The sequence below is a fragment of the Tenebrio molitor genome, chromosome 1 (genome assembly GCF_963966145.1).
Source record: "Tenebrio molitor chromosome 1, icTenMoli1.1, whole genome shotgun sequence".
Classification (NCBI taxonomy): Eukaryota; Metazoa; Arthropoda; class Insecta; order Coleoptera; family Tenebrionidae; genus Tenebrio; species Tenebrio molitor.
The window spans coordinates 62,318-84,171 of record NC_091046.1 but is presented as its reverse complement, the minus strand read 5'-3'; the positions used below and the strand labels follow the sequence as shown (position 1 = coordinate 84,171).

The window sequence follows — 21,854 nt, the reverse complement described above, 5'->3', positions numbered from 1 at the left end:
ATTTTACACCGTTGGATTCCTCTCGTCAAAGAACTTCTTTTCAAATAAAAATTTTTGCGAAATTCGCAAAAAAATATTTTTTTTAATTTTCGAAGATTTTTGACTCAAAAGAAGCTGCTTGACGAGAGGAATCCAACGGTGCCAAATTCATCGCTCTAAGTCGCTTAATAACGGAGTTATGGTCGTTTGAAGTTTCAAAATTTAAACGGCCATAGCTCCGTTATTAAGCAAGCTACGGCAATGAACTTTACACCGTTGGATTCCTCTCGTCAAAGAGCTTCTTTTCAAATAAAAATTTTTGCGAAATTCGCAAAAAAAAAATTTTTTTTAATTTTCGAAGATTTTTGACTCAAAAGAAGCTGCTTGACGAGAGGAATCCAACGGTGCCAAATTCATCGCTCTAAGTCGCTTAATAACGGAGTTATGGCCGTTTGAAGTTTCAAAACTTTAAACGGCCATAGCTCCGTTATTAAGCAAGCTACGGCAATGAATTTTACACCGTTGGATTCCTCTCGTCAAAGAGCTTCTTTTCAAATAAAAATTTTTGCGAAATTCGCAAAAAAAATATTTTTTTTAATTTTCGAAGATTTTTGACTCAAAAGAAGCTGCTTGACGAGAGGAATCCAACGGTGCCAAATTCATCGCTCTAAGTCGCTTAATAACGGAGTTATGGCCGTTTGAAGTTTCAAAACTTTAAACGGCCATAGCTCCGTTATTAAGCAAGCTACGGCAATGAATTTTACACCGTTGGATTCCTCTCGTCAAAGAGCTTCTTTTCAAATAAAAATTTTTGCGAAATTCGCAAAAAAATATTTTTTTTAATTTTCGAAGATTTTTCGCTCAAAAGAAGCTGCTTGACGAGAGGAATCCAACGGCGCCAAATTCATCGCTCTAAGTCGCTTAATAACGGAGTTATGGCCGTTTGAAATTTCAAAACTTTAAACGGCCATAGCTCCGTTATTAAGCAAGCTACGGCAATGAATTTTACACCGTTGGATTCCTCTCGTCAAAGAGCTTCTTCTGAAATAAAAATTTGTGCGAAATTCGCAAAAAATATTTTTTTTAATTTTCGAAGATTTTTCGCTCAAAAGAAGCTGCTTGACGAGAGGAATCCAACGGTGCCAAATTCATCGCTCTGAGTCGCTTAATAACGAAGTTATGGCCGTTTGAAGTTTCAAAACTTTAAACGGCCATAGCTCCGTTATTAAGCAACCTACGGCAATGAATTTTACACCGTTGGATTCCTCTCGTCAAAGAGCTTCTTTTCAAATAAAAATTTTTGCGAAATTCGCAAAAAAATATTTTTTTTAATTTTCGAAGATTTTTGACTCAAAAGAAGCTGCTTGACGAGAGGAATCCAACGGTGCCAAATTTATCGCTCTAAGTCGCTTAATAACGGAGTTATTGTCGTTTGAAGTTTCAAAATTTAAACGGCCATAGCTCCGTTATTAAGCAAGCTACGGCAATGAACTTTACACCGTTGGATTCCTCTCGTCAAAGAGCTTCTTTTGAAATAAAAATTTTTGCGAAATTCGCAAAAAAAATATTTTTTTTAATTTTCGAAGATTTTTGACTCAAAAGAAGCTGCTTGACGAGAGGAATCCAACGGTGCCAAATTCATCGCTCTAAGTCGCTTAATAACGGAGTTATGGCCGTTTGAAGTTTCAAAACTTTAAACGGCCATAGCTCCGTTATTAAGCAAGCTACGGCAATGAATTTTACACCGTTGGATTCCTCTCGTCAAAGAGCTTCTTTTCAAATAAAAATTTTTGCGAAATTCGCAAAAAAATATTTTTTTTAATTTTCGAAGATTTTTCGCTCAAAAGAAGCTGCTTGACGAGAGGAATCCAACGGCGCCAAATTCATCGCTCTAAGTCGCTTAATAACGGAGTTATGGCCGTTTGAAATTTCAAAACTTTAAACGGCCATAGCTCCGTTATTAAGCGAGCTACGGCAATGAATTTTACACCGTTGGATTCCTCTCGTCAAAGAGCTTCTTTTCAAATAAAAATTTTTGCGAAATTCGCAAAAAAATATTTTTTTTAATTTTCGAAGATTTTTGACTCAAAAGAAGCTGCTTGACGAGAGGAATCCAACGGTGCCAAATTCATCGCTCTAAGTCGCTTAATAACGGAGTTATGGTCGTTTGAAATTTCAAAATTTAAACGGCCATAGCTCCGTTATTAAGCAAGCTACGGCAATGAACTTTCCACCGTTGGATTCCTCTCGTCAAAGAGCTTCTTTTGAAATAAAAATTTTTGCGAAATTCGCAAAAAAAAATATTTTTTTTAATTTTCGAAGATTTTTGACTCAAAAGAAGCTGCTTGACGAGAGGAATCCAACGGTGCCAAATTCATCGCTCTAAGTCGCTTAATAACGGAGTTATGGCCGTTTGAAGTTTCAAAACTTTAAACGGCCATAGCTCCGTTATTAAGTAAGCTACGGCAATGAATTTTACACCGTTGGGTTCCTCTCGTCAAAGAGCTTCTTTTAAAATAAAAATTTTTGCGAAATTCGCAAAAAAATAATTTTTTTAGTTTTTGAAGATTTTTGGCTCAAAAGAAGCTGCTTGACGAGAGGAATCCAACGGTGCCAAATTCATCGCTCAAAGTCGCTTAATAACGGAGTTATGGCCGTTTGAAATTTCAAAATTTTAAACGGCCATAGCTCCGTTATTAAGCAACCTACGGCAATGAATTTTACACCGTTGGATTCCTCTCGTCAAAGAGCTTCTTTTCAAATAAAAATTTGTGCGAAATTCGCAAAAAATATTTTTTTTAATTTTCGAAGATTTTTCGCTCAAAAGAAGCTGCTTGACGAGAGGAATCCAACGGTGCCAAATTCATCGCTCTAAGTCGCTTAATAACGAAGTTATGGCCGTTTGAAGTTTCAAAACTTTAAACGGCCATAGCTCCGTTATTAAGCAACCTACGGCAATGAATTTTACACCGTTGGATTCCTCTCGTCAAAGAGCTTCTTTTCAAATAAAAATTTTTGCGAAATTCGCAAAAAAATATTTTTTTTAATTTTCGAAGATTTTTGACTCAAAAGAAGCTGCTTGACGAGAGGAATCCAACGGTGCCAAATTCATCGCTCTAAGTCGCTTAATAACGGAGTTATGGTCGTTTGAAGTTTCAAAATTTAAACGGCCATAGCTTCGTTATTAAGCAAGCTACGGCAATGAACTTTACACCGTTGGATTCCTCTCGTCAAAGAGCTTCTTTTGAAATAAAAATTTTTGCGAAATTCGCAAAAAAAAATATTTTTTTTAATTTTCGAAGATTTTTGACTCAAAAGAAGCTGCTTGACGAGAGGAATCCAACGGTGCCAAATTCATCGCTCAAAGTCGCTTAATAACGGAGTTATGGCCGTTTGAAATTTCAAAATTTTAAACGGCCATAGCTCCGTTATTAAGCAACCTACGGCAATGAATTTTACACCGTTGGATTCCTCTCGTCAAAGAGCTTCTTTTCAAATAAAAATTTGTGCGAAATTCGCAAAAAATATTTTTTTTAATTTTCGAAGATTTTTCGCTCAAAAGAAGCTGCTTCACGAGAGGAATCCAACGGTGCCAAATTCATCGCTCTAAGTCGCTTAATAACGGAGTTATGGCCGTTTGAAGTTTCAAAACTTTAAACGGCCATAGCTCCGTTATTAAGCAAGCTACGGCAATGAATTTTACACCGTTGGATTCCTCTCGTCAAAGAGCTTCTTTTCAAATAAAAATTTTTGCGAAATTTGCAAAAAAATATTTTTTTTAATTTTCGAAGATTTTTGACTCAAAAGAAGCTGCTTGACGAGAGGAATCCAACGGTGCCAAATTCATCGCTCTAAGTCGCTTAATAACGGAGTTATGGCCGTTTGAAGTTTCAAAACTTTAAACGGCCATAGCTCCGTTATTAAGCAAGCTACGGCAATGAACTTTACACCGTTGGATTCCTCTCGTCAAAGAGCTTCTTTTGAAATAAAAATTTTTGCGAAATTCGCAAAAAAAATATTTGTTTTAATTTTCGAAGATTTTTGACTCAAAAGAAGCTGCTTGACGAGAGGAATCCAACGGTGCCAAATTCATCGCTCTAAGTCGCTTAATAACGGAGTTATGGCCGTTTGAAATTTCAAAACTTTAAACGGCCATAGCTCCGTTATTAAGCAAGCTACGGCAATGAATTTTACACCGTTGGATTCCTCTCGTCAAAGAGCTTCTTTTCAAATAAAAATTTTTTGCGAAATTAGCAAAAAAATATTTTTTTTAATTTTCGAAGATTTTTCGCTCAAAAGAAGCTGCTTGGCGAGAGGAATCCAACGGTGCCAAATTCATCGCTCTAAGTCGCTTAATAACGGAGTTATGGCCGTTTGAAGTTTCAAAACTTTAAACGGCCATAGCTCCGTTATTAAGCAAGCTACGGCAATGAATTTTACACCGTTGGATTCCTCTCGTCAAAGAGCTTCTTTTCAAATAAAAATTTTTGCGAAATTCGCAAAAAAATAAATTTTTTAATTTTCGAAGATTTTTCGCTCAAAAGAAGCTGCTTCACGAGAGGAATCCAACGGTGCCAAATTCATAGCTCTAAGTCGCTTAATAACGGAGTTATGGCCGTTTGAAATTTCAAAACTTTAAACGGCCATAGCTCCGTTATTAAGCAAGCTACGGCAATGAATTTTACACCGTTGGATTCCTCTCGTCAAAGAGCTTCTTTTCAAATAAAAATTTTTTGCGAAATTCGCAAAAAATATTTTTTTTAATTTTCGAAGATTTTTCGCTCAAAAGAAGCTGCTTGACGAGAGGAATCCAACGGTGCCAAATTCATCGCTCTAAGTCGCTTAATAACGGAGTTATGGCCGTTTGAAGTTTCAAAACTTTAAACGGCCATAGCTCCGTTATTAAGCAACCTACGGCAATGAATTTTACACCGTTGGATTCCTCTCGTCAAAGAGCTTCTTTTCAAATAAAAATTTTTGCGAAATTCGCAAAAAAAATATTTGTTTTAATTTTCGAAGATTTTTGACTCAAAAGAAGCTGCTTGACGAGAGGAATCCAACGGTGCCAAATTCATCGCTCTAAGTCGCTTAATAACGGAGTTATGGCCGTTTGAAATTTCAAAACTTTAAACGGCCATAGCTCCGTTATTAAGCAAGCTACGGCAATGAATTTTACACCGTTGGATTCCTCTCGTCAAAGAGCTTCTTTTGAAATAAAAATTTTTGCGAAATTCGCAAAAAAAATATTTGTTTTAATTTTCGAAGATTTTTGACTCAAAAGAAGCTGCTTGACGAGAGGAATCCAACGGTGCCAAATTCATCGCTCTAAGTCGCTTAATAACGGAGTTATTGTCGTTTGAAGTTTCAAAATTTAAACGGCCATAGCTCCGTTATTAAGCAAGCTACGGCAATGAACTTTACACCGTTGGATTCCTCTCGTCAAAGAGCTTCTTTTGAAATAAAAATTTTTGCGAAATTCGCAAAAAAAATATTTTTTTTAATTTTCGAAGATTTTTGACTCAAAAGAAGCTGCTTGACGAGAGGAATCCAACGGTGCCAAATTCATCGCTCTAAGTCGCTTAATAACGGAGTTATGGCCGTTTGAAGTTTCAAAACTTTAAACGGCCATAGCTCCGTTATTAAGCAAGCTACGGCAATGAATTTTACACCGTTGGATTCCTCTCGTCAAAGAGCTTCTTTTCAAATAAAAATTTTTGCGAAATTCGCAAAAAAATATTTTTTTTAATTTTCGAAGATTTTTCGCTCAAAAGAAGCTGCTTGACGAGAGGAATCCAACGGCGCCAAATTCATCGCTCTAAGTCGCTTAATAACGGAGTTATGGCCGTTTGAAATTTCAAAACTTTAAACGGCCATAGCTCCGTTATTAAGCGAGCTACGGCAATGAATTTTACACCGTTGGATTCCTCTCGTCAAAGAGCTTCTTTTCAAATAAAAATTTGTGCGAAATTCGCAAAAAATATTTTTTTTAATTTTCGAAGATTTTTGACTCAAAAGAAGCTGCTTGACGAGAGGAATCCAACGGTGCCAAATTCATCGCTCTAAGTCGCTTAATAACGGAGTTATGGCCGTTTGAAATTTCAAAACTTTAAACGGCCATAGCTCCGTTATTAAGCAAGCTACGGCAATGAATTTTACACCGTTGGATTCCTCTCGTCAAAGAGCTTCTTTTCAAATAAAAATTTTTTGCGAAATTCGCAAAAAATATTTTTTTTAATTTTCGAAGATTTTTCGCTCAAAAGAAGCTGCTTGACGAGAGGAATCCAACGGTGCCAAATTCATCGCTCTAAGTCGCTTAATAACGGAGTTATGGCCGTTTGAAGTTTCAAAACTTTAAACGGCCATAGCTCCGTTATTAAGCAACCTACGGCAATGAATTTTACACCGTTGGATTCCTCTCGTCAAAGAGCTTCTTTTCAAATAAAAATTTTTGCGAAATTCGCAAAAAAAATATTTGTTTTAATTTTCGAAGATTTTTGACTCAAAAGAAGCTGCTTGACGAGAGGAATCCAACGGTGCCAAATTCATCGCTCTAAGTCGCTTAATAACGGAGTTATGGCCGTTTGAAATTTCAAAACTTTAAACGGCCATAGCTCCGTTATTAAGCAAGCTACGGCAATGAATTTTACACCGTTGGATTCCTCTCGTCAAAGAGCTTCTTTTGAAATAAAAATTTTTGCGAAATTCGCAAAAAAAATATTTGTTTTAATTTTCGAAGATTTTTGACTCAAAAGAAGCTGCTTGACGAGAGGAATCCAACGGTGCCAAATTCATCGCTCTAAGTCGCTTAATAACGGAGTTATTGTCGTTTGAAGTTTCAAAATTTAAACGGCCATAGCTCCGTTATTAAGCAAGCTACGGCAATGAACTTTACACCGTTGGATTCCTCTCGTCAAAGAGCTTCTTTTGAAATAAAAATTTTTGCGAAATTCGCAAAAAAAATATTTTTTTTAATTTTCGAAGATTTTTGACTCAAAAGAAGCTGCTTGACGAGAGGAATCCAACGGTGCCAAATTCATCGCTCTAAGTCGCTTAATAACGGAGTTATGGCCGTTTGAAGTTTCAAAACTTTAAACGGCCATAGCTCCGTTATTAAGCAAGCTACGGCAATGAATTTTACACCGTTGGATTCCTCTCGTCAAAGAGCTTCTTTTCAAATAAAAATTTTTGCGAAATTCGCAAAAAAATATTTTTTTTAATTTTCGAAGATTTTTCGCTCAAAAGAAGCTGCTTGACGAGAGGAATCCAACGGCGCCAAATTCATCGCTCTAAGTCGCTTAATAACGGAGTTATGGCCGTTTGAAATTTCAAAACTTTAAACGGCCATAGCTCCGTTATTAAGCGAGCTACGGCAATGAATTTTACACCGTTGGATTCCTCTCGTCAAAGAGCTTCTTTTCAAATAAAAATTTGTGCGAAATTCGCAAAAAATATTTTTTTTAATTTTCGAAGATTTTTGACTCAAAAGAAGCTGCTTGACGAGAGGAATCCAACGGTGCCAAATTCATCGCTCTAAGTCGCTTAATAACGGAGTTATGGTCGTTTGAAGTTTCAAAATTTAAACGGCCATAGCTTCGTTATTAAGCAAGCTACGGCAATGAACTTTACACCGTTGGATTCCTCTCGTCAAAGAGCTTCTTTTGAAATAAAAATTTTTGCGAAATTCGCAAAAAAAAATATTTTTTTTAATTTTCGAAGATTTTTGACTCAAAAGAAGCTGCTTGACGAGAGGAATCCAACGGTGCCAAATTCATCGCTCTAAGTCGCTTAATAACGGAGTTATGGCCGTTTGAATTTCCAAAAGTTTAAACGGCCATAGCTCCGTTATTAAGCAAGCTACGGCAATGAACTTTACACCGTTGGATTCCTCTCGTCAAAGAGCTTCTTTTGAAATAAAAATTTTTGCGAAATTCGCAAAAAAAATATTTGTTTTAATTTTCGAAGATTTTTGACTCAAAAGAAGCTGCTTGACGAGAGGAATCCAACGGTGCCAAATTCATCGCTCTAAGTCGCTTAATAACGGAGTTATGGCCGTTTGAAATTTCAAAACTTTAAACGGCCATAGCTCCGTTATTAAGCAAGCTACGGCAATGAATTTTACACCGTTGGATTCCTCTCGTCAAAGAGCTTCTTTTCAAATAAAAATTTTTGCGAAATTTGCAAAAAAATATTTTTTTTAATTTTCGAAGATTTTTGACTCAAAAGAAGCTGCTTGACGAGAGGAATCCAACGGTGCCAAATTCATCGCTCTAAGTCGCTTAATAACGGAGTTATGGCCGTTTGAATTTCCAAAAGTTTAAACGGCCATAGCTCCGTTATTAAGCAAGCTACGGCAATGAACTTTACACCGTTGGATTCCTCTCGTCAAAGAGCTTCTTTTGAAATAAAAATTTTTGCGAAATTCGCAAAAAAAATATTTGTTTTAATTTTCGAAGATTTTTGACTCAAAAGAAGCTGCTTGACGAGAGGAATCCAACGGTGCCAAATTCATCGCTCTAAGTCGCTTAATAACGGAGTTATGGCCGTTTGAAGTTTCAAAACTTTAAACGGCCATAGCTCCGTTATTAAGCAAGCTACGGCAATGAATTTTACACCGTTGGATTCCTCTCGTCAAAGAGCTTCTTTTCAAATAAAAATTTTTTGCGAAATTCGCAAAAAAATATATTTTTTTAATTTTCGAATATTTTTGGCTCAAAAGAAGCTGCTTGACGAGAGGAATCCAACGGTGCCAAATTCATCGCTGTAAGTCGCTTAATAACGGAGTTATGGCCGTTTGAATTTCCAAAAGTTTAAACGGCCATAGCTCCGTTATTAAGCAAGCTACGGCAATGAACTTTACACCGTTGGATTCCTCTCGTCAAAGAGCTTCTTTTGAAATAAAAATTTTTGCGAAATTCGCAAAAAAAATATTTTTTTTAATTTTCGAAGATTTTTGACTCAAAAGAAGCTGCTTGACGAGAGGAATCCAACGGTGCCAAATTCATCGCTCTAAGTCGCTTAATAACGGAGTTATGGCCGTTTGAAATTTCAAAACTTTAAACGGCCATAGCTCCGTTATTAAGCAAGCTACGGCAATGAATTTTACACCGTTGGATTCCTCTCGTCAAAGAGCTTCTTTTCAAATAAAAATTTTTGCGAAATTTGCAAAAAAATATTTTTTTTAATTTTCGAAGATTTTTGACTCAAAAGAAGCTGCTTGACGAGAGGAATCCAACGGTGCCAAATTCATCGCTCTAAGTCGCTTAATAACGGAGTTATGGCCGTTTGAAGTTTCAAAACTTTAAACGGCCATAGCTCCGTTATTAAGCAAGCTACGGCAATGAATTTTACACCGTTGGATTCCTCTCGTCAAAGAGCTTCTTTTCAAATAAAAATTTTTGCGAAATTCGCAAAAAAAATATTTTTTTTAATTTTCGAAGATTTTTGACTCAAAAGAAGCTGCTTGACGAGAGGAATCCAACGGTGCCAAATTCATCGCTCTAAGTCGCTTAATAACGGAGTTATGGCCGTTTGAAGTTTCAAAACTTTAAACGGCCATAGCTCCGTTATTAAGCAAGCTACGGCAATGAATTTTACACCGTTGGGTTCCTCTCGTCAAAGAGCTTCTTTTAAAATAAAAATTTTTGCGAAATTCGCAAAAAAATAATTTTTTTAGTTTTTGAAGATTTTTGGCTCAAAAGAAGCTGCTTGACGAGAGGAATCCAACGGTGCCAAATTCATCGCTCAAAGTCGCTTAATAACGGAGTTATGGCCGTTTGAAATTTCAAAATTTTAAACGGCCATAGCTCCGTTATTAAGCAACCTACGGCAATGAATTTTACACCGTTGGATTCCTCTCGTCAAAGAGCTTCTTTTCAAATAAAAATTTTTGCGAAATTCGCAAAAAAAAATTTTTTTTAATTTTCGAAGATTTTTCGCTCAAAAGAAGCTGCTTCACGAGAGGAATCCAACGGTGCCAAATTCATCGCTCTAAGTCGCTTAATAACGGAGTTATGGCCGTTTGAACTTTCAAAACTTTAAACGGCCATAGCTCCGTTATTAAGCAAGCTACGGCAATGAACTTTACACCGTTGGATTCCTCTCGTCAAAGAGCTTCTTTTCAAATAAAAATTTTTTGCGAAATTCGCAAAAAAATATATTTTTTTAATTTTCGAATATTTTTGGCTCAAAAGAAGCTGCTTGACGAGAGGAATCCAACGGTGCCAAATTCATCGCTGTAAGTCGCTTAATAACGGAGTTATGGCCGTTTGAATTTCCAAAAGTTTAAACGGCCATAGCTCCGTTATTAAGCAAGCTACGGCAATGAACTTTACACCGTTGGATTCCTCTCGTCAAAGAGCTTCTTTTGAAATAAAAATTTTTGCGAAATTCGCAAAAAAAATATTTTTTTTAATTTTCGAAGATTTTTGACTCAAAAGAAGCTGCTTGACGAGAGGAATCCAACGGTGCCAAATTCATCGCTCTAAGTCGCTTAATAACGGAGTTATGGCCGTTTGAAGTTTCAAAACTTTAAACGGCCATAGCTCCGTTATTAAGCAAGCTACGGCAATGAATTTTACACCGTTGGATTCCTCTCGTCAAAGAGCTTCTTTTCAAATAAAAATTTTTGCGAAATTTGCAAAAAAATATTTTTTTTAATTTTCGAAGATTTTTGACTCAAAAGAAGCTGCTTGACGAGAGGAATCCAACGGTGCCAAATTCATCGCTCTAAGTCGCTTAATAACGGAGTTATGGCCGTTTGAAGTTTCAAAACTTTAAACGGCCATAGCTCCGTTATTAAGCAAGCTACGGCAATGAATTTTACACCGTTGGATTCCTCTCGTCAAAGAGCTTCTTTTCAAATAAAAATTTTTGCGAAATTCGCAAAAAAAATATTTTTTTTAATTTTCGAAGATTTTTGACTCAAAAGAAGCTGCTTGACGAGAGGAATCCAACGGTGCCAAATTCATCGCTCTAAGTCGCTTAATAACGGAGTTATGGCCGTTTGAATTTCCAAAAGTTTAAACGGCCATAGCTCCGTTATTAAGCAAGCTACGGCAATGAACTTTACACCGTTGGATTCCTCTCGTCAAAGAGCTTCTTTTGAAATAAAAATTTTTGCGAAATTCGCAAAAAAAATATTTGTTTTAATTTTCGAAGATTTTTGACTCAAAAGAAGCTGCTTGACGAGAGGAATCCAACGGTGCCAAATTCATCGCTCTAAGTCGCTTAATAACGGAGTTATGGCCGTTTGAAGTTTCAAAACTTTAAACGGCCATAGCTCCGTTATTAAGCAAGCTACGGCAATGAATTTTACACCGTTGGATTCCTCTCGTCAAAGAGCTTCTTTTCAAATAAAAATTTTTGCGAAATTTGCAAAAAAATATTTTTTTTAATTTTCGAAGATTTTTGACTCAAAAGAAGCTGCTTGACGAGAGGAATCCAACGGTGCCAAATTCATCGCTCTAAGTCGCTTAATAACGGAGTTATGGCCGTTTGAAGTTTCAAAACTTTAAACGGCCATAGCTCCGTTATTAAGCAAGCTACGGCAATGAATTTTACACCGTTGGATTCCTCTCGTCAAAGAGCTTCTTTTCAAATAAAAATTTTTGCGAAATTCGCAAAAAAAATATTTTTTTTAATTTTCGAAGATTTTTGACTCAAAAGAAGCTGCTTGACGAGAGGAATCCAACGGTGCCAAATTCATCGCTCTAAGTCGCTTAATAACGGAGTTATGGCCGTTTGAATTTCCAAAAGTTTAAACGGCCATAGCTCCGTTATTAAGCAAGCTACGGCAATGAACTTTACACCGTTGGATTCCTCTCGTCAAAGAGCTTCTTTTGAAATAAAAATTTTTGCGAAATTCGCAAAAAAAATATTTGTTTTAATTTTCGAAGATTTTTGACTCAAAAGAAGCTGCTTGACGAGAGGAATCCAACGGTGCCAAATTCATCGCTCTAAGTCGCTTAATAACGGAGTTATGGCCGTTTGAAGTTTCAAAACTTTAAACGGCCATAGCTCCGTTATTAAGCAAGCTACGGCAATGAATTTTACACCGTTGGATTCCTCTCGTCAAAGAGCTTCTTTTCAAATAAAAATTTTTGCGAAATTCGCAAAAAAAATATTTTTTTTAATTTTCGAAGATTTTTGACTCAAAAGAAGCTGCTTGACGAGAGGAATCCAACGGTGCCAAATTCATCGCTCTAAGTCGCTTAATAACGGAGTTATGGCCGTTTGAACTTTCAAAACTTTAAACGGCCATAGCTCCGTTATTAAGCAAGCTACGGCAATGAACTTTACACCGTTGGATTCCTCTCGTCAAAGAGCTTCTTTTCAAATAAAAATTTTTTGCGAAATTCGCAAAAAAATATATTTTTTTAATTTTCGAAGATTTTTGACTCAAAAGAAGCTGCTTGACGAGAGGAATCCAACGGTGCCAAATTCATCGCTCTAAGTCGCTTAATAACGGAGTTATGGCCGTTTGAAGTTTCAAAACTTTAAACGGCCATAGCTCCGTTATTAAGCAAGCTACGGCAATGAATTTTACACCGTTGGATTCCTCTCGTCAAAGAGCTTCTTTTGAAATAAAAATTTTTGCGAAATTCGCAAAAAAAATATTTTTTTTAATTTTCGAAGATTTTTGACTCAAAAGAAGCTGCTTGACGAGAGGAATCCAACGGTGCCAAATTCATCGCTCTAAGTCGCTTAATAACGGAGTTATGGCCGTTTGAAGTTTCAAAACTTTAAACGGCCATAGCTCCGTTATTAAGCAAGCTACGGCAATGAATTTTACACCGTTGGATTCCTCTCGTCAAAGAGCTTCTTTTCAAATAAAAATTTTTGCGAAATTTGCAAAAAAATATTTTTTTTAATTTTCGAAGATTTTTGACTCAAAAGAAGCTGCTTGACGAGAGGAATCCAACGGTGCCAAATTCATCGCTCTAAGTCGCTTAATAACGGAGTTATGGCCGTTTGAATTTTCAAAACTTTAAACGGCCATAGCTCCGTTATTAAGCAAGCTACGGCAATGAATTTTACACCGTTGGATTCCTCTCGTCAAAGAGCTTCTTTTCAAATAAAAATTTTTGCGAAATTCGCAAAAAAAATATTTTTTTTAATTTTCGAAGATTTTTGACTCAAAAGAAGCTGCTTGACGAGAGGAATCCAACGGTGCCAAATTCATCGCTCTAAGTCGCTTAATAACGGAGTTATGGCCGTTTGAATTTCCAAAAGTTTAAACGGCCATAGCTCCGTTATTAAGCAAGCTACGGCAATGAACTTTACACCGTTGGATTCCTCTCGTCAAAGAGCTTCTTTTGAAATAAAAATTTTTGCGAAATTCGCAAAAAAAATATTTGTTTTAATTTTCGAAGATTTTTGACTCAAAAGAAGCTGCTTGACGAGAGGAATCCAACGGTGCCAAATTCATCGCTCTAAGTCGCTTAATAACGGAGTTATGGCCGTTTGAAATTTCAAAACTTTAAACGGCCATAGCTCCGTTATTAAGCAAGCTACGGCAATGAATTTTACACCGTTGGATTCCTCTCGTCAAAGAGCTTCTTTTCAAATAAAAATTTTTGCGAAATTTGCAAAAAAATATTTTTTTTAATTTTCGAAGATTTTTGACTCAAAAGAAGCTGCTTGACGAGAGGAATCCAACGGTGCCAAATTCATCGCTCTAAGTCGCTTAATAACGGAGTTATGGCCGTTTGAAGTTTCAAAACTTTAAACGGCCATAGCTCCGTTATTAAGCAAGCTACGGCAATGAATTTTACACCGTTGGATTCCTCTCGTCAAAGAGCTTCTTTTCAAATAAAAATTTTTGCGAAATTCGCAAAAAAAATATTTTTTTTAATTTTCGAAGATTTTTGACTCAAAAGAAGCTGCTTGACGAGAGGAATCCAACGGTGCCAAATTCATCGCTCTAAGTCGCTTAATAACGGAGTTATGGCCGTTTGAATTTCCAAAAGTTTAAACGGCCATAGCTCCGTTATTAAGCAAGCTACGGCAATGAACTTTACACCGTTGGATTCCTCTCGTCAAAGAGCTTCTTTTGAAATAAAAATTTTTGCGAAATTCGCAAAAAAAATATTTGTTTTAATTTTCGAAGATTTTTGACTCAAAAGAAGCTGCTTGACGAGAGGAATCCAACGGTGCCAAATTCATCGCTCTAAGTCGCTTAATAACGGAGTTATGGCCGTTTGAAATTTCAAAACTTTAAACGGCCATAGCTCCGTTATTAAGCAAGCTACGGCAATGAATTTTACACCGTTGGATTCCTCTCGTCAAAGAGCTTCTTTTCAAATAAAAATTTTTTGCGAAATTAGCAAAAAAATATTTTTTTTAATTTTCGAAGATTTTTCGCTCAAAAGAAGCTGCTTGGCGAGAGGAATCCAACGGTGCCAAATTCATCGCTCTAAGTCGCTTAATAACGGAGTTATGGCCGTTTGAAGTTTCAAAACTTTAAACGGCCATAGCTCCGTTATTAAGCAAGCTACGGCAATGAATTTTACACCGTTGGATTCCTCTCGTCAAAGAGCTTCTTTTCAAATAAAAATTTTTGCGAAATTCGCAAAAAAATAATTTTTTTAATTTTCGAAGATTTTTGACTCAAAAGAAGCTGCTTGACGAGAGGAATCCAACGGTGCCAAATTCATCGCTCTAAGTCGCTTAATAACGGAGTTATGGCCGTTTGAATTTCCAAAAGTTTAAACGGCCATAGCTCCGTTATTAAGCAAGCTACGGCAATGAACTTTACACCGTTGGATTCCTCTCGTCAAAGAGCTTCTTTTGAAATAAAAATTTTTGCGAAATTCGCAAAAAAAATATTTGTTTTAATTTTCGAAGATTTTTGACTCAAAAGAAGCTGCTTGACGAGAGGAATCCAACGGTGCCAAATTCATCGCTCTAAGTCGCTTAATAACGGAGTTATGGTCGTTTGAAGTTTCAAAATTTAAACGGCCATAGCTCCGTTATTAAGCAAGCTACGGCAATGAATTTTACACCGTTGGATTCCTCTCGTCAAAGAGCTTCTTTTCAAATAAAAATTTTTGCGAAATTCGCAAAAAAAATATTTTTTTTAATTTTCGAAGATTTTTGACTCAAAAGAAGCTGCTTGACGAGAGGAATCCAACGGTGCCAAATTCATCGCTCTAAGTCGCTTAATAACGGAGTTATGGTCGTTTGAAGTTTCAAAATTTAAACGGCCATAGCTTCGTTATTAAGCAAGCTACGGCAATGAACTTTACACCGTTGGATTCCTCTCGTCAAAGAGCTTCTTTTCAAATAAAAATTTTTGCGAAATTCGCAAAAAAATAATTTTTTTAATTTTCGAAGATTTTTCGCTCAAAAGAAGCTGCTTGACGAGAGGAATCCAACGGTGCCAAATTCATCGCTCTAAGTCGCTTAATAACGGAGTTATGGCCGTTTGAAATTTCAAAACTTTAAACGGCCATAGCTCCGTTATTAAGCAAGCTACGGCAATGAATTTTACACCGTTGGATTCCTCTCGTCAAAGAGCTTCTTTTGAAATAAAAATTTTTGCGAAATTCGCAAAAAAAATATTTGTTTTAATTTTCGAAGATTTTTGACTCAAAAGAAGCTGCTTGACGAGAGGAATCCAACGGTGCCAAATTCATCGCTCTAAGTCGCTTAATAACGGAGTTATGGCCGTTTGAAATTTCAAAACTTTAAACGGCCATAGCTCCGTTATTAAGCAAGCTACGGCAATGAATTTTACACCGTTGGATTCCTCTCGTCAAAGAGCTTCTTTTCAAATAAAAATTTTTTGCGAAATTAGCAAAAAAATATTTTTTTTAATTTTCGAAGATTTTTCGCTCAAAAGAAGCTGCTTGGCGAGAGGAATCCAACGGTGCCAAATTCATCGCTCTAAGTCGCTTAATAACGGAGTTATGGCCGTTTGAATTTTCAAAACTTTAAACGGCCATAGCTCCGTTATTAAGCAAGCTACGGCAATGAATTTTACACCGTTGGATTCCTCTCGTCAAAGAGCTTCTTTTCAAATAAAAATTTTTGCGAAATTCGCAAAAAAATAATTTTTTTAATTTTCGAAGATTTTTCGCTCAAAAGAAGCTGCTTGACGAGAGGAATCCAACGGTGCCAAATTCATCGCTCTAAGTCGCTTAATAACGGAGTTATGGCCGTTTGAAATTTCAAAACTTTAAACGGCCATAGCTCCGTTATTAAGCAAGCTACGGCAATGAATTTTACACCGTTGGATTCCTCTCGTCAAAGAGCTTCTTTTGAAATAAAAATTTTTGCGAAATTCGCAAAAAAAATATTTGTTTTAATTTTCGAAGATTTTTGACTCAAAAGAAGCTGCTTGACGAGAGGAATCCAACGGTGCCAAATTCATCGCTCTAAGTCGCTTAATAACGGAGTTATGGCCGTTTGAAATTTCAAAACTTTAAACGGCCATAGCTCCGTTATTAAGCAAGCTACGGCAATGAATTTTACACCGTTGGATTCCTCTCGTCAAAGAGCTTCTTTTCAAATAAAAATTTTTTGCGAAATTAGCAAAAAAATATTTTTTTTAATTTTCGAAGATTTTTCGCTCAAAAGAAGCTGCTTGGCGAGAGGAATCCAACGGTGCCAAATTCATCGCTCTAAGTCGCTTAATAACGGAGTTATGGCCGTTTGAACTTTCAAAACTTTAAACGGCCATAGCTCCGTTATTAAGCAAGCTACGGCAATGAACTTTACACCGTTGGATTCCTCTCGTCAAAGAGCTTCTTTTCAAATAAAAATTTTTTGCGAAATTAGCAAAAAAATATTTTTTTTAATTTTCGAAGATTTTTGACTCAAAAGAAGCTGCTTGACGAGAGGAATCCAACGGTGCCAAATTCATCGCTCTAAGTCGCTTAATAACGGAGTTATTGTCGTTTGAAGTTTCAAAATTTAAACGGCCATAGCTCCGTTATTAAGCAAGCTACGGCAATGAACTTTACACCGTTGGATTCCTCTCGTCAAAGAGCTTCTTTTGAAATAAAAATTTTTTGCGAAATTAGCAAAAAAATATTTTTTTTAATTTTCGAAGATTTTTCGCTCAAAAGAAGCTGCTTGACGAGAGGAATCCAACGGTGCCAAATTCATCGCTCTAAGTCGCTTAATAACGGAGTTATGGCCGTTTGAAGTTTCAAAACTTTAAACGGCCATAGCTCCGTTATTAAGCAAGCTACGGCAATGAACTTTACACCGTTGGATTCCTCTCGTCAAAGAGCTTCTTTTCAAATAAAAATTTTTTGCGAAATTAGCAAAAAAATATTTTTTTTAATTTTCGAAGATTTTTGACTCAAAAGAAGCTGCTTGACGAGAGGAATCCAACGGTGCCAAATTCATCGCTCTAAGTCGCTTAATAACGGAGTTATTGTCGTTTGAAGTTTCAAAATTTAAACGGCCATAGCTCCGTTATTAAGCAAGCTACGGCAATGAACTTTACACCGTTGGATTCCTCTCGTCAAAGAGCTTCTTTTGAAATAAAAATTTTTTGCGAAATTAGCAAAAAAATATTTTTTTTAATTTTCGAAGATTTTTCGCTCAAAAGAAGCTGCTTGGCGAGAGGAATCCAACGGTGCCAAATTCATCGCTCTAAGTCGCTTAATAACGGAGTTATGGCCGTTTGAAGTTTCAAAACTTTAAACGGCCATAGCTCCGTTATTAAGCAAGCTACGGCAATGAATTTTACACCGTTGGATTCCTCTCGTCAAAGAGCTTCTTTTCAAATAAAAATTTTTGCGAAATTCGCAAAAAAATAATTTTTTTAATTTTCGAAGATTTTTCGCTCAAAAGAAGCTGCTTGACGAGAGGAATCCAACGGTGCCAAATTCATCGCTCTAAGTCGCTTAATAACGGAGTTATGGCCGTTTGAAATTTCAAAACTTTAAACGGCCATAGCTCCGTTATTAAGCAAGCTACGGCAATGAATTTTACACCGTTGGATTCCTCTCGTCAAAGAGCTTCTTTTGAAATAAAAATTTTTGCGAAATTCGCAAAAAAAATATTTGTTTTAATTTTCGAAGATTTTTGACTCAAAAGAAGCTGCTTGACGAGAGGAATCCAACGGTGCCAAATTCATCGCTCTAAGTCGCTTAATAACGGAGTTATGGCCGTTTGAAATTTCAAAACTTTAAACGGCCATAGCTCCGTTATTAAGCAAGCTACGGCAATGAATTTTACACCGTTGGATTCCTCTCGTCAAAGAGCTTCTTTTCAAATAAAAATTTTTTGCGAAATTAGCAAAAAAATATTTTTTTTAATTTTCGAAGATTTTTCGCTCAAAAGAAGCTGCTTGGCGAGAGGAATCCAACGGTGCCAAATTCATCGCTCTAAGTCGCTTAATAACGGAGTTATGGCCGTTTGAAGTTTCAAAACTTTAAACGGCCATAGCTCCGTTATTAAGCAAGCTACGGCAATGAATTTTACACCGTTGGATTCCTCTCGTCAAAGAGCTTCTTTTCAAATAAAAATTTTTGCGAAATTCGCAAAAAAATAATTTTTTTAATTTTCGAAGATTTTTCGCTCAAAAGAAGCTGCTTGACGAGAGGAATCCAACGGTGCCAAATTCATCGCTCTAAGTCGCTTAATAACGGAGTTATGGCCGTTTGAAATTTCAAAACTTTAAACGGCCATAGCTCCGTTATTAAGCAAGCTACGGCAATGAATTTTACACCGTTGGATTCCTCTCGTCAAAGAGCTTCTTTTGAAATAAAAATTTTTGCGAAATTCGCAAAAAAAATATTTGTTTTAATTTTCGAAGATTTTTGACTCAAAAGAAGCTGCTTGACGAGAGGAATCCAACGGTGCCAAATTCATCGCTCTAAGTCGCTTAATAACGGAGTTATGGCCGTTTGAAATTTCAAAACTTTAAACGGCCATAGCTCCGTTATTAAGCAAGCTACGGCAATGAATTTTACACCGTTGGATTCCTCTCGTCAAAGAGCTTCTTTTCAAATAAAAATTTTTTGCGAAATTAGCAAAAAAATATTTTTTTTAATTTTCGAAGATTTTTGACTCAAAAGAAGCTGCTTGACGAGAGGAATCCAACGGTGCCAAATTCATCGCTCTAAGTCGCTTAATAACGGAGTTATTGTCGTTTGAAGTTTCAAAATTTAAACGGCCATAGCTCCGTTATTAAGCAAGCTACGGCAATGAACTTTACACCGTTGGATTCCTCTCGTCAAAGAGCTTCTTTTGAAATAAAAATTTTTGCGAAATTCGCAAAAAAAATATTTTTTTTAATTTTCGAAGATTTTTGACTCAAAAGAAGCTGCTTGACGAGAGGAATCCAACGGTGCCAAATTCATCGCTCTAAGTCGCTTAATAACGGAGTTATGGCCGTTTGAAGTTTCAAAACTTTAAACGGCCATAGCTCCGTTATTAAGCAAGCTACGGCAATGAATTTTACACCGTTGGATTCCTCTCGTCAAAGAGCTTCTTTTCAAATAAAAATTTTTGCGAAATTCGCAAAAAAAATATTTTTTTTAATTTTCGAAGATTTTTGACTCAAAAGAAGCTGCTTGACGAGAGGAATCCAACGGTGCCAAATTCATCGCTCTAAGTCGCTTAATAACGGAGTTATGGCCGTTTGAAATTTCAAAACTTTAAACGGCCATAGCTCCGTTATTAAGCAAGCTACGGCAATGAATTTTACACCGTTGGGTTCCTCTCGTCAAAGAGCTTCTTTTAAAATAAAAATTTTTGCGAAATTTGCAAAAAAATACAGTACAACCTCGATAATCCGAACCCCCGGTAATCCGAAACTCCAGTAATCCGAACAAATATTTTGTTTCTATAATCCGAACAAAACCAGTTGTTCAAATTCGCTAATCCGAACACCGTCATAACATGTTTGTTTTGACTAGCTGTTAGAAGAAAGTGGGGAGAACAAAACAATGAATGCATTTTCAGTTACAAGAAGTGCGTCTTTGTGAGAGTATCGTTGCTTTATTACACAAAATTATGGCAGAAAAAAGAAAACATCGTACCCTTACTCTGTTACAAAAGTATAACATTTTACAAAAACTCGAAGACGGACAAACGGTCACAGCACTTTCAAAAGAATATGGAGTAGGAAAAGCTACAATTTCGGATATTAAAAAGAAAAAAGAGAAAATAAAACAATTTATTGCATCTAGCGAAGCCGAAACAAGTAAAAGAAAAACCATAAAGCAAGCATTTTACCCAGCAGTAGATTCTGCAGTTTACACGTGGTTTCTTCAAGAAAGATGCCGAAATACCCCGATATCTGGAGAAATTTTGAGAGAAAAGGCAAGATATTTTTATCAAAAAATTACAGGAAAAAATGATTTTCAAGCTAGTTTGGGTTGGCTTGACAAATTTAAAAATAGATTCGGTATTCGACAGCTGACTGTAAGTGGGGAAAAACTTTCTTCGGACATAACCGCCATTGAACCATTCAAGAATAAATTTCTGCAGAAAATTGGAGAACTCGGGTTGACACCAGATCAAGTGTACAATGCAGACGAAAGTGGATTATTTTGGAGGGTTCTTCCAAATAAGACTCTAGTACACAAAAATGAAGATTCTGCTCCGGGGCGTAAGATTAGTAAAGAAAGGATAACATTTATGCCCTGTGCCAACTCAACGGGCACCCACAAACTGAAACTGCTCGTAATTGGGAAAGCCAGAAAACCGAGAGCTTTTACTAAGACTGGTTCCTTACCAGTGATTTACAAAGGACAGCCTAGAGCTTGGGTCACTCAAGATATATTCAAGGAATGGTTCTTCGAAGAATTTGTACCAGCCGTGAGAAGAAAAATGTCAGAATTAAAATTGCCGAAGAAAGCACTTCTTGTTCTGGACAACGCTCCTGGGCATCCCAGTGAAGACGAGTTAGCTAGTGACGATGGTCAAATTACCACCATGTTTTTACCACCAAATTGTACACCGATATTGCAGCCCATGGATCAGAACGTCATCCAAGCCATTAAGCTACATTATCGCAAGACTCTGCTGCTGCAAGTTGTAAGTGCAGAAAATGACATCTCTGAGACTTTGAAAAAATTAAACCTAAAAGACGTTGTTTATTCACTGGAGGAAGCATGGCAATCTGTTAGTGTAAACTTAATTACAAAATCTTGGAAGAATCTTTGGCCCAATCGCTTTCAAGACGCATCTTTCATTAACGATAATCAAGATAATTCCTATGATGAAGAAGATCTGCTTCCATTATCCACACTACTGAGAGGGAATCGTCCGGATGAGAACACAAAAGAAAACGAATTAGCTATTATGACTGGACTCCTAAATAACTTGTCTAAAGGAGGAAATCTAACTAGAAATGAAGTTAGAATATGGGCAATCGACAATGAAGATGAAAAACAAGACATCACATTTACAGACGATGAAATTGTTGCTGAGGTCGTGGAACAAAATGAACCAGAAGAAGATGAACCAGATACTGAAGAAGGATCAACTCTTCACAGCACAGCATTAGCTGGTTTCAATATTTGTATCCAATGGGCAACGGAAAATGGCATTCCATTGAATCAAATATTATTGCTAAGGCAAATGCGAGAAAAAGCGATGAAACTACACATTAATAAATCAAATATCTTCAAACAAACGTCAATTAAAGATTTTTTTCTTAACGAGTAGGCTCTGATGTTATTTTTTGGAATAAATATTATTTTTCAGTTTGTTTGTAGTCTTTTTGGATAGTTTTCTTTAATCCGAACAAAAGCCAAATCCGAACACGCTCGTGCTGAATTGGTTCGGATTATCGAGGTTGTACTGTAATTTTTTTAGTTTTTGAAGATTTTTGGCTCAAAAGAAGCTGCTTGACGAGAGGAATCCAACGGTGCCAAATTCATCGCTCAAAGTCGCTTAATAACGGAGTT

At 36.3% G+C, this 21,854-nt stretch overlaps 1 protein-coding gene across 1 annotated transcript; it reads left to right on the top strand.

Moving 5' to 3' along the window:
* Window positions 1–19,953: 19,953 nt before the first annotated feature.
* Window positions 19,954–21,612, top strand: LOC138140488 (jerky protein homolog-like). The gene has a single exon (XM_069061602.1). It carries the CDS (start codon window positions 19,954–19,956, stop codon window positions 21,610–21,612), a length of 1,659 nt encoding a protein of 552 aa, XP_068917703.1.
* Window positions 21,613–21,854: the final 242 nt, after the last annotated feature.